Raw genomic sequence first — 13,267 nt, forward strand, 5'->3', positions numbered from 1 at the left:
ATTGCAGAATCATCGATCCCAGCACGAGCCGCTCAGTGCACATCGCGGCCGTCCTGGTAGTCTGCCGGCAGACCCCGAGCACTTCGGGACCTTGGTTTATTTCCGGAGTCCAGGAGAGACATCCACGAGCAAAACGAAAGGTAATTTAGCCTGGATCCATAGCGGACACACAGATCAGGACCCTGATCATACCCGCATCCCCATTTCACACTCTACGGACCCCAGGGTTTGGCTTTGAAGGGGCATTCCCCCATAGACATTACAGGACATTACAGGACTTTATCCACCTGTTGGACACAATTGAACCTCTTCACTGTGTATATGTAAATATTTACTACAGGGTGAGTAAAACGCTACTCAGCGTATCCCCCTGTGCACTGACTAACAGTGTCTTCTATACGTCTATGTTATATGTTATGTTTTAAGTACCAGTATAGTCTGGTCTTTTGGATTGCACAGACATTCAAATTAGGTCAGATCCCCCCCCTATTTTATACCCTTTATAGAATACTCCTATACTAAAGGATATTCCATTATTTTTTCTATTCCATAATTGTGATTAGAAATAGTTGTCGCTACAAACCCCATTCCCTTGCATGCTTGGGATTTTTTTATATTTTTCTGTTTACTTGATAAACTTCAATAAATTTGTTTTTTATCAGATACATGGTTTATATTTAGTTTTTTCCATATATCGTATGCTGGTTTATCTTGCATAAATTCTTGTTGCTTGACATACTAGATATTATATCATTGGCTTTTATACTTATTATTATTATTTTTATTTCCTATATATTACAATTACATTTGGTTACATACAGAACTGTAGACATACACACTATCTACGGTTGTATAGGTACAGAAATCAGGTAAAGGTAAGCGCTGAGTGTTTAGGTTTTCATTGGTGCATATTTTAAGTGAGGTATGTAGTGCCCTCACCACACACAGCAGCTACCAATATTTTACCTGACTACGGTGGTAGAACACAGTCCCCTCCCCTTTGTTTTACATTGATTGTAGTATGTTATTTTAGATAGCATATTTTTAATTCATTATATTTTTTACACATATATTTATATTTTGTAATGATGTAAATATATTCATATTTGTGCTGTAGAAGTTTGTTACTTTTTAAATGAACACTGTTGCAATCTGTGAAAAGCATTTAATCAATTTGTATAAGATGTTACACCTGCTTAATGGGAGCAAGAACTGCTATTTAAACCCTCTTCTGAACAATGCCAGCCTCCTGACGAAGTCCAAGGACGAAACATGTTGGGGCATGGCCTGGTATGACTCTCTGTTACTGCTTGACTGGATGAATTAGATCCTGGAGACGTTCGGGTGAAACACCAACCTTATTGTTATTTACATCACTGTTTATGCTTGCGGTGGTTTTAGACTGCCTACTTTGGAATGCACGCTGACCTGAAGTCTCTGTTTTTTCTGTAATAAAACTTTTGTCTATATTTGATGCACGATGTGGTACCCCCTTTTTGTGCTCTAATATTTCAGATTTCTACCCATTCAGATCTGGGTCTGTGTGAGGGGAAGACGTCGGCTGATTTACAGTGGCTGCTGGCTGCAGCACTATTAAGATTTCAATTGAAACCTAAAAGACACAGTCTAGTGTGTCTCTGTGAAATCACTTCAGGACTGTGGTATCCTGTCCTATTTCATTGACTATTTTGTAATACTGCATTGACTTTTTTTGTTGTTTTATATATACATACATATATGATATAATGGTGCACCCCACACTGTCCATATGCAAAGCGAGTTTAATCTTATAAAAACACTCCCTGGCTGCTGTATATTTTACTTAGGGACCATTTTATATGTTATTTATACACACATATATATTAGATATATTATATATATTAATATATACATATAAACAGATTACATTAAAGCAATATTTTTTTCACTTTTTCATTTGATGATCCCCTATGATGCTAAGTCACTGTGAGACACAGAACAGAATAGAAGAGCTCCTCCATTATATGGTTATGCAGCACTGTGTGCTCTCCATAACTCCCGCCCTTTCCATCCTTCTTTGGCGGCTGTCCAATGGGATGTGAAGTTGCAGACTGCAGCTCCCAGTGACTGGCCAGCATGCAGACTACAACTTCGCATCCCATTGGACAGCCACTGGCAGCCCAGCACTGCTGCTCCTCAGTCCTCATGTCAGCTGTGACAGCTGGTAAGTGGCTGCTAGTGCTGGCAGTGCACGTTATGGGTGGGTAATGAAGTGAAGTTCTGAGGCAGGTGGTGGAGCCGGGGGAGGTCTCAGTTGTTAGTGACAGCTGAAACAGGCAGCCAGCAGAGCTGCAGTGAAGGACTGGAGCCGGGCAAATCTCTACTAGTATATACACAACATCGGGTGGCCCGACATATAGAAATTGCGGTAGGTGGACGGTTCCACCCACGGGCATGCTGCGCTCTGTGCAGCTGCACCATCCTAGTTACGGCCCTTGTCTTCACTAGTGACCCCTCCTATTGGGATTTAAATTTTGCCGCACAAAGGGAGCAGGTCACAGCTCTCTGGTCAGGTACCTGGGAGTAAAGAGAGAACACTGGGAGTCCCAGCATGGGTTGCTCTAGGGAGTATCTCTGGAGATCCAGACACAGGACTGGTGCAGGCGAATGGCACTAGGAGTCAGTACACAAATGCTTTACTGAGTACACACACTGATGATCCAGATGCAGGATAGACACAGGAGATTGGCACTAGCAGTAAGTACATGGATGCTGTAATGAGTACACATGCTGGTGATCCAGTCGCAGGATAGTGCTGAAGTCTTATAACTGGTGTTTAGCACACAGACAATTACTGAAGAAATCACTGGAGAAGTCAGTAGCTGATTAGTGCTGAAGTTGATTAACTGGATTTTCAGCACACAGACAGGTGCTGAAGTAATCACTAGAGAACCAGATGCTGATAAGTCTTATAACTGGAGTTTAGCACAATCACTGGAGAAGTTGGATGCTGATTAGTTCTGAAGTTGTTTAACTGGAGTTTCAGCACACAGACAGGTGCTGAGGACTTAAAACTGGAGAAGTCAGATGCTGATTAGCACTGGAAGGAGTCATTGGAAATAAATAGCATAAAGCCTGAAGCGATGTAACAGAATCACAGTCATTGGAAAAGCGAAGTTGAAAAGCAGTTTACTGTTCCTGGAGTCAGACTAAATACCCTTAGGTAGTTGGTCATTGGATCAGAAGATCAGCTGAGTGACTGCAGGATTACCATTGGGAGATACTAGTCAGGTGATACAGACTAACATGGCTGCGCTCATAATAACCACCGCGGGAACCAAGACACAGGCATGGAAGCCCTAGCAGACACTGGGGAGAATACTCAGTCCACCACTCATCTCCACCCCTGGCGACTGAACACCTAAGCTCAAGGAAGCTGGTGCAGCATTGGGCAGCGGCCGATCCCAGGTCGCATCCTGACACACACTGTGGGCCAAATGTAATAGGGTGAGAGTTAGAAAATGTGAGAGCTTTCTCACACTTTTTAAACTCAGCCAATGTAATAGAGTCGGAGAACAAAGCAACAGAGCAAACTCGCATGTTTTTCAGACTTAAACAACTCTTACGATTTAAGATCTCATTCAGATATTTTCCCATTTTGAAGATAAAACTCGACCAATGTGAGAGGTTACTGCTAAATTCTCATTTTCAAAACTCTCACCCTATTACATTTGGCCCTGTGTTTCTATGATCACTTGAGCAGTATCAATATGCAGAATATCCCCATGTAAACAGGCTACAATATGTGTTTTCCCTGATATGTTAAGGGACACATAAACTCAGGCTACCAGAATCTAACAGAGCCTCTACCAGGTTGTTGTCTATTGTAATTAAAAATTTGTATTTATCTGGCAAAGACTTATGGGCTGCAGTGCAGGCTAGCTTAGTAAAAAAAGATACACTGCAATTTACAGAGGTAAGTGGACTATTAGCAGCAACATGGCCCAAGCCACCACATCTAAGATATATGATAACATATTTAACAAGTCTTATATGAAGCAGGAACCTTCCTGAAACAGCTGGCCAATCTCCATATTCAAACCTCACAATCTTTTGTTCATTTTACTGCCTAGGCTTCTTTCCCCTGGAAGACAATTGAAATTACTGTTTGCAAAACAAGAGGGCATTAGGGTGCACTCAACAGTTCCTTTGTGAATCATTGCCTTGAAAAATACCCCGCTGAGGGTTGAAATGCATTGGTGTTAAAGGACGGTGTGCTGTCAGTGGCAGTGGTGAAGAGAAGTGTCCGGCAGTTCATGTGACGCCTTTTGGAGTGGGATACCCAGGACTCATACCTTATGTGATACGAAGCGCTTAAGAACTGTCTTGTATCATTTCCTACCAGCTGCTGGTAATTATCCTCATTATCACAGCCATTTGAGACTGGATACCAATACAGTATGTATTATTTTATTATTGCATTATACAATATATATATGAATTTTAGATTGCGTTCACAGGACGGTTTCTTATTTGTGAAAGTTCCTTGGCTGCCACATAACTCGCCACTATTTCCACAATTTCCACAAGCTGGTATGCTGTTTTAGGATCACCCACTTGCACAGGACAACACGTAAGGACCACAGATATAGGTCGATAATGACTCTTCCTAGTATACAAATATACTGCTCTGCCTGGTTGCTTAATGGCTGATTGTTATGTACATGACCAGTTTCGGGGTCATTGAGAAATCTTTAATTGTGAAACCCCAATCCATAGATTGTGTGCAGTTAACTATTGCTTTTGGTGCTGTTACATCTATAAAGTCTTGAAAATGTAAAAATATATAAATTACATATTCCCAGTTAATTTATTTTGCTGACAAATAATCCTAGGCTATAGACAAAGACTCTAAGATATCACATTCAGTTAATACTTAATTTATTAATTGTGGGTATCAATATTCAGGTACTGTAATTACTCTTAGGCAGAAATAACCATATAACTAATAGACATCATATCATGTCTTTGACCTAATATAGTTCCCTATCGGCTTTCAAAAAGGCTTCCAGATAGCAGACAGGTGAAACATCCTTTGCAGCATCACTGTATGGCCCTGGGTTACAACTGCACTATCCTTCTGAATAGAATCTCATTCTGATTCATTACAGCAACATTCAACAATTTGCATGCACTAACACATAAACATTCTTGATTGGAGAAAGCAGGACATTTTTAGAAGCAAAGCCAGCATATGAGTGAGTAAAACTACCACACACCACAGAGGTGCACAAATTTAAAATATATAGAACACAAATGGATGTAGTTATGAGAGCCGCCGGTCTCAATACCGACATCGGCATCTCCACAAGGGACTTAAGATAGGCATCGAAATACAGACGCCTATCTTAATCTCGATGCTGGAACTCCAAAGGATGCCAGCCCAAATGAGGTAAGTCTGCTTCTACAAATGTCATATAACTAACTGATTAAATTAACTGGATAACACACTAGTCTAATATTCTGCAGTCTGCAGTGGTGCATATGTGCAAGCTCTGTTCATCTTGATATCTTATACCATATGTTACTGCAAAACTTATTCCTTATGTAGATTCTAAGAACTGCTAAAACAACAAGGATCACTTGTTGGTGTCTGAAAATATCTTAAAAAGAAAAATAAAGCAATGGTCACACTAATATGAATATAAATCTGACGATGAGATCAACTGGGAAAAATAAATTGAATATCTGTCACAAATAATGGACTATTTATGTCTTTATGAAATATTGAATATTTTACATTTAGTAAAAATAAACAATTATGGCTTAACATCCATCCTTTAAGCCCACATAAAATAATGATAACCAAAACTTATTCTTGACCAGTCATATTGGAAATGTTGCTACATAATGTTATTATGCCTACCAGTAGAAAAAAAATATAATTCTATTAGAAACTTATAATTTCTTTATTATTATTTAAAGAGTGAAATATTAATTTATTTTCATCCATTGACCCTTATCTATTCACTTACAATATTTCCCTTTCTGAACTACAGTACATAATGATTGCAGATCTCTCTGATCTTGGCAGTAGAAAATATATTGCAGTTGGCCATTTTTCAAAAATGTTAATCCATATCTTGGATGGATCTAAACATTGGCTGCAACCCATTAAACAATCTCCCATAGGTCATATACATTATATTTAAAGCATAAAACTAGCCTGCCTAGTACCAGTTTCAGTGACACCAGAAACTTTGGTAATATCCAACCCTCATTAATATAACAAGAGTACCTCTTACTATGAGAACATATTTCCCATTAAGAAGAATTTTGTAAGTGTTATCAGCAATTAAATTGAAAAACCCTTGGATTTACACTGGCAGCCAGACAATGGATACAGAGTGCAGTATAAAGAGGGATTGAGCCAACAAAACACAGAATATAATCAATAAAAATGAGTCAGGAGGAAACCAAGCTTCATCTATCATTAAAACCACAATGGGCCTGATCCTCATTTGCACGCTATGCCGATATTCACACAGATGTTTTAAGTACAGTTCTGCACATACATCTGATTCAAATTGCCCGATTGTTACCGCACCAAGATGCTGAACAAATTTGGAATCAGAGAGTGTGGTTTTTAGTGGGCATTCCTGGAAGGTAAAAGTGTGGGAGGGGGTGCTAGGCAGGCTTGGGTATCATGGGTGTGTCTTTGACAGTGACTACATCTAAAGACACACATCTGCTCACACAGGAGGCCCTACTTATATGAAGAAACTGCACCTGCCATAGGGCTTGTGCAAATTTTGATTGTGCACCGCAAGTATGTCTAAAGATTTAGCCATAGCCGTGTCAGCGTGCAATGCAACTCAGAATCAGGTACAGTCTACTGTACGAAATGAGTAGACGTAAGCAGGTTTAAGGGCTCAAAGCTAAAGTACATGGCCAATAGCAGGCAAACAATGGGGGGTGATTCAGAGAGGGATGCTATCGCAGTATCAGCTGCAGCTTTTGTCGTAGCAGCTACTGCAACTATTAGCCAAAGCATCAGACATTGCACCTGCCCTATAGCAGGAGCAAAATGTCCAACTAGGCTGCCGGTGTCAGTAGTACTGTAGCTTACACCAACATGCCTGCGTATTGCTACCATCCCCACAGTTAAACCCAGAAATGCCCATTGAAATTGCATGGTTCTGCATCTCTGTGCAGTAACTATTGGGGTGCATGTGCAGACAGAAACCATCAGCCACTTTCATCCAATGGCCTCCCTGTGCCCAATACCAGGAACAAAGCAAAGTACATCTGTAAATACTTATCCAAGTCACACCCAGAATATCATAGTGATAAGTCAATGCGTGGGCAAGGAATATGTGGATTCAAGTAGGTATAACTTTCTCCTGATTGGCCATAGGACAGAAGAAGGCAGCAAAAATACTCAGCTTATAGAAACAACTAAACAGAAATTTATAGCTGGAATTCATAATCATTAAAGTAAACTGATATCTGTTACAGAATTAAAAAAAATAGATTTAATGCCTGAACAGATACTTTTAGCAAAGTTGCATACATAAAGCCAGTTGTCAATCAGTTCATGAATAGAAGACAAATACACTTGAGAAACAACCTGGGCTTGTATGGTTTATGAAGTGCTAAATTTGCTAGGCTTCAATAATATAAAGTTTAATAGTTAGTCACACTTCTTCTGTAAAGAAAGTTAAATGAAGGTGTGCATTTTATGGAGTTATTCCGTTTGATAGTAAAAACAATATGACTCAAGTAATTGCTTTTACATCAATTTTCTTCCATGTTGCCAATTAAATAAAAAATATGCTCAAAATAAACAACTTTTTAAGATCTATTAAATTTGATCAGTCTACCATTGCCTATATGTTCTTCATAGCTGGGTGTAAATCAGCGCTTTTTTTATTATTTGTTTGCCGACTACAGTTTATAAGAATCTGTTGTGATAACAATTGACTAAATTGTAAAAAGTAATTACAGGTGACATTTAGAGAGAAAAATACTCTAACTCATATATCTGATTAATCAGCTGTGGAAAATGTATGCTTTCTCAACAGAAAATGGGAAATAATCTTTTATATCCAATTATAGTATTATCATTATTATTTAGATTTGTTTTGCAGTTTTACAGTAGTACTGAGACATACGCTCACTAGGGGCTGAGTGGAATTAACTGCATATACGCATTTTGGGAAAAGTAATGAAGATTGCTATTATTGGGTAGAAATAGAAGTAAATAGTACTTTTGTGGATTTACATAAACTGTATACCAATGAAAAGCATAACATTTGAATATTTTTGTATGCTTTTCCCATAAGAATTGCCTCTGCTGAAACTCACTTAATTAGTATATACAGTATCAAGATAATTTATGATGGGTAAACACATGTGGGATTATTACTGCATATATGTGTCTCTATGGCATGATTCCATACTTCTTTAATTAATGTAGTTTATTTGTTCCTTTTACTCAAGCAATTTTCATGTATATAAATCATTGTTTGGAGAATGTGATAGATTGGGTAACAATGTCATCATCATTATTATTCTCTGTCCTATGAGATCCTATGAGAAACAAATCAGCTCCTAACTGTCCTGTTACAGGCTGTGTTAAGTGTGTTTAGTACTTTATCGTCTTCCACTTTATCTCTCTTAAAGGTTTAGTACATAGACCCCTTTATCTCTCCACTTTATCTCTCCACTTTATCTCTCACCAAGGCTTAGTGCATCTCCCCCAAAGACAGCTTGCTATGATTAGTAAATTTGATTATATTATTTTGTTGGGTTATTTTAAACAAACATATTAATACCTTCTGAATGGCAATTACTCCTTCTTGGGTATCTTTATCAATCAAAATTTTAAATACTCCATATCCATCACCATCAACAATCTTATATTCCATTTCTGCATTTAGTCCAATGTCAGCATCTGCTGCTTTTATCTTGGTTACTGTTGAGCCAACAGGCAAAGATTCAGGAACATAATACTGATCAGATTCTGAAGGAAGAAAGAATGATAATCAAAATGTTAACATTTATGTATCTCTTGGTATATAAAGTTTATAAATGTCATTTACCCTGCGCTGTCCCCAGGCTCTATGACAAATATCACCTGTAGGGTGGCTATTTTCTATTCTAACCGTATGATCTGTACAATTTTCAGATTGGAACTGTGTTTGGAAATACTGTATCATGCTCTACCTTCTTCTATAACTTACAGCAAAGAAATGTACAAATATTTGGCATTCTTAGATTTCAGGGAATTAGAGAAATATATAGTTTTATGGTGATTCTCTTCCCTATAAAAGTAACATTGCCATTAGAAGACATTATAATATATTGGCAATGAGATATCATATGGTTGATCCAGACACTGTATTTAAATCAATATAATGAATACAATGTCACTTTAAACACTTCTTAGCTTTGTATGGTTGAGTTATCATTTTGAAGAGTAATATTAAAGGAATACTCAATGGTTTCCTATGCAAATATTATTTAGCTCTTCTCAAGTGCACATTCAATTTCAGTTAAAGACCAACCAAGCCTAGATTATAATCCATTTTACATATAAATCCTACTTGTAACCTAAATAGAAAGAAATGATGTTCAAGTAATGAAATGTTATACAATAATGATATTTCAAGAGTATCAGACCATAAAGAACTCATAGCTGTGCAATGTATAACAACCTAAAGATAAAATAAAATTGGTTACTTTTGGAATAAAACATATATAAGAAAAACATGACATACAGATTTGTCCGCATACACCTATCCTGTTTGCATGCACAACCTAGATTTATATACTTTTTAGCATATTTTTTGCATTGCACAGTAGTTATTAGCAGAGTATTGTAGGTGTATGGCGAACTAGAGCCTATTAACTTGAGGGTATTGGTATGTAATTCCGGCTGTCAGGATGCCTCCTGTTACAATACCGACAGCGGCATCCAGATGGTTGGTATCCCAACAGGGGTTGGGTAAGTATACTTACCCTCCCCCTTCTCCCCCTATCCCTCCCTTCATGTAGCCTAACCCTAACCCTCCCCACCCTGCACCCTAACCCTCCCCATTATTTCCTAAACCTAAGTCTCCCCCCTTCATACCTAACCCTAATCCTAACCTTCCCCCCTTAGTACCTAAACCTAACCCCCCCCGTGGTGCCTGACCCTAACCCTCCCCCCTAGGGGTGCCTAACCCTAACGTCACCCACAAAACCTAACACTAACCCTGCTAACTGACCTAAACCTAACCCTCCCCCACCCCGCGGCTATCACTACGTGCGCCCCGGCTTACCTTCATTTGGGCATGCATCCTCCTGGATTCTGGCATCAGGATTAAGATAGGTGTCAGTATTTTGATGCCTATCTTAACTCCCTTGTTGGGATTCCGGCCACCGTTCTCTGAACTACATCCCAACTTGAGACTGCTGGTCCCATAACCTCTTAGCAGAAGTGTGTAGCAGTGCACAGCAGTGATACTGGATGTAGTATTTATTTATTAACAGTAATTTATATAGTGCACACATATTCCACAGCACATTACAGAGAATATTTGGCAAGTCACATCATTCCCTGCCCCAGTGGAGCTTACAATCTATATTCCCTACCACATAAACACACACTAGAGTTAATATTTGTTGGTAGCCAATTAACCTACTACTATATCTTCGTAGTGTGGGAGAAAATCAGAGCACCCAGAGGAAGCCCATGAATGCACAATGCTGTGAGGCAGTAATGTTAACCTTTACACTGTCTATGCTGTAGTAGAAAATGTATCCACTAGGAGGGAATACAGTTAGCTTAAATATACAGATGGGCCCAGCTAGTTTGTTGCTCCATATGCCATGTAGCGGGCCCTGTATCTCATGCAACACAAGACGCCTTGAGTAGCGCCTTTCAGTATTAATCACAACAGAATGTAGCGTGGTGTAGGAAAAAGTCATAATGTGTAATACAACTTTTTTTCCACCAGTTGTCACTTTTCCTAAACTACACTGTGCATGCGCCTGATATCCAATGCATTTTCTATATTACCGCCCGATGATTGTATGACAGAACATGTGATTCAGTACACTATAGTACAGCATTTTCATCATGGAATCAGGGCTGTAGAAGAAGTGTAATAAAGTTGCAATGGTCCAGGGTTCAAAATCTCACCACAGCCCAATATTATTTTGCAATCATGAATACCTTAGATTCATTCCTCTATAATTTTTTTTTATAAAATACAGTGGTGGATCCATCCCACACTAATCGAGTCTCAGATGCACCCACAGATGTTGGGTTTCAGGGACTCAAATGCAACCTCAGTTTTAAATAAGACTACATGATTTCTTGTTCAATAATGTTGCAGTAGTGTATTGAAGGCACTGCATTGCTCTACAACTCCCCTGAAACCTGCAATGACACACCCATACAGTTATGGGGTTCAGGGGTCTGAGTGTCGGGTTTTAGACACACTCTCAGCGTCAGAGTCTTAGATGGGTCAGACACAGCCAGAGGTGTTGTGGTTCAGGGACTCAAATGCAACCTCAGTTTTAAATAAGACCATATGATTTCCTGTTCAGTAATGTTGCAGTAGTGTATTGAATGCACTACATTGCTCCACAACTGCATTGCACAACTACATTGCACCCTGCAATGACACACCCATACAGTTATGGAGTGCAGCAGCTTGAGTGTCTGATTTCAGATGCACTCTCAGCGTCAGGAGCTTAGACGGGTCAGATGCACCAACAGGTGTTAGGGTTCAGGGACTCAAATGCACCTAGAGTACTGTAGGTGGGTATGAGTGATTGTGAGTGTGCATGTATGCTTTAATAAAATTTTACTATCATGGTGTGTGTGTCCTGTGTTTATTGTAATATTTATTTTGCAGGTGAACTACATGTACAGATATGTACCAGCGGGCCCGTAATGCCCCGCCTGCTGGTACTTGTGGTTTTCTAAGTACTAGCATGTGGGGGAGTCTTGCTGGTACCTGTAGTTCTAAAGCAAAAGGCAATACTTTTACATCTTCCATTTGCACCACATTTTACACAAACAACCCAGTGCCAACTGCTCCAGGAGCCCAGGCCTGGGGTGCCCTGAACCCAGTGAAAGGGTTCCACTTGTTGTGGCATTACTCCCCCACTAGGAAGAGCTTGGTTTTGGTTATGGATAATACAGGGGACTCCTACACGTTTTGTCCCCTGTATAACCAAAATCAAGACTGGCTCGGCTGAGCCCAGTGCTGGTTGTGCTAATTACAGGGGACCCCTATATCATTTGTCCCCTGTATTTTCAAAGCCAGGACCAGTATTTCACATTACACCAGTGTAAACAATTACTCATACTGTACTTTCACAAATGTGCTGCTACACTACAGTAAGTTATACAGTACTTACTGTACCAACATACCCATTCCAGTAGGGATGTAAAGCTCTATTCCTGGACATCCCTCTGAATTTATGAATACCGTCACCTGTGTTGCGAAAGTTAATTGATAATAAAGGTCACCACAGGTGACGGCAATCATAAACAATAAATGGGAAGTCCTGGAATAGAGCATTTTGTCCCTCCTGGCTCATGTTGGGAGTCGGTTGCATTAGGAATTAGACTAAGATGCATAGTTGTTAAAAAAAAGTCTGTGGTGATATGCATTGTCTGTGGGGCTATTTGGAACCATATAATAATAGCTGTATGTGGACACATCTGTATAGAATCAAATAACTGATCACCTGCTGTCAGGGCCATAACAAGGGGTGTGTGATTAATGCCACCTCCCAGAGCAGAGTCTCTGCACTCACTGCACCCTTTTCCACCTTTAGGGTGTCTGGAGAGGCAACCCACTTCATGTTAAGGCATAGGGCCCATCCAGCACCTCAGGGGCGTTTCTAGAGAGGAGGGGGCCCATGTGCAGTCTCCGTCACGGGCACCCTCCTCCCGTCTGGCAGCCCACTCAGCAGTGCGTGGCTAGCGCCACACTTATAAACTCTGAGCACTAAAGTGTGCCCAGAGTCTATAACGCATGCACAGGTCACCGAGAAAATGGCTGCAGCGGCCATTTTCCCTGTACTGCCCATGTGCAGACGATGGTAAAATGGCCTCAGCAGCCATTTTCCAGCCATTTTTTACATTGGAGACATCAGCGCCGATGTGGGACTCCGGAGAGGTAAGTATAATATGGGTGCAGGGTGTGCGGCGCAGGCCCCCCCTGCACCCATTATAAATACGCTCCTGCAGCACCCATCACACTGCTTTAATACTCTCGGCACT

The 13,267-nt window shown here is 39.9% G+C and overlaps 1 protein-coding gene across 1 annotated transcript in view; it reads right to left on the reverse strand.

The window, feature by feature from the left end:
- CDH7 (cadherin 7) overlaps positions 1-13,267 on the reverse strand; it is a 243,380-nt gene that overhangs the window by 60,625 nt on the left and 169,488 nt on the right. Inside the window, exon 5 of the mRNA XM_088475996.1 lies at positions 8,817-9,004. Coding sequence (XP_088332122.1) covers positions 8,817-9,004 — 188 coding nt within the window. The remainder of the gene's footprint in view (positions 1-8,816; positions 9,005-13,267) is intronic.

The sequence above is a fragment of the Taudactylus pleione genome, unplaced genomic scaffold (genome assembly GCF_031769625.1).
Source record: "Taudactylus pleione unplaced genomic scaffold, aTauple2 ptg000179l, whole genome shotgun sequence".
NCBI classification, from domain to species: Eukaryota; Metazoa; Chordata; class Amphibia; order Anura; family Myobatrachidae; genus Taudactylus; species Taudactylus pleione.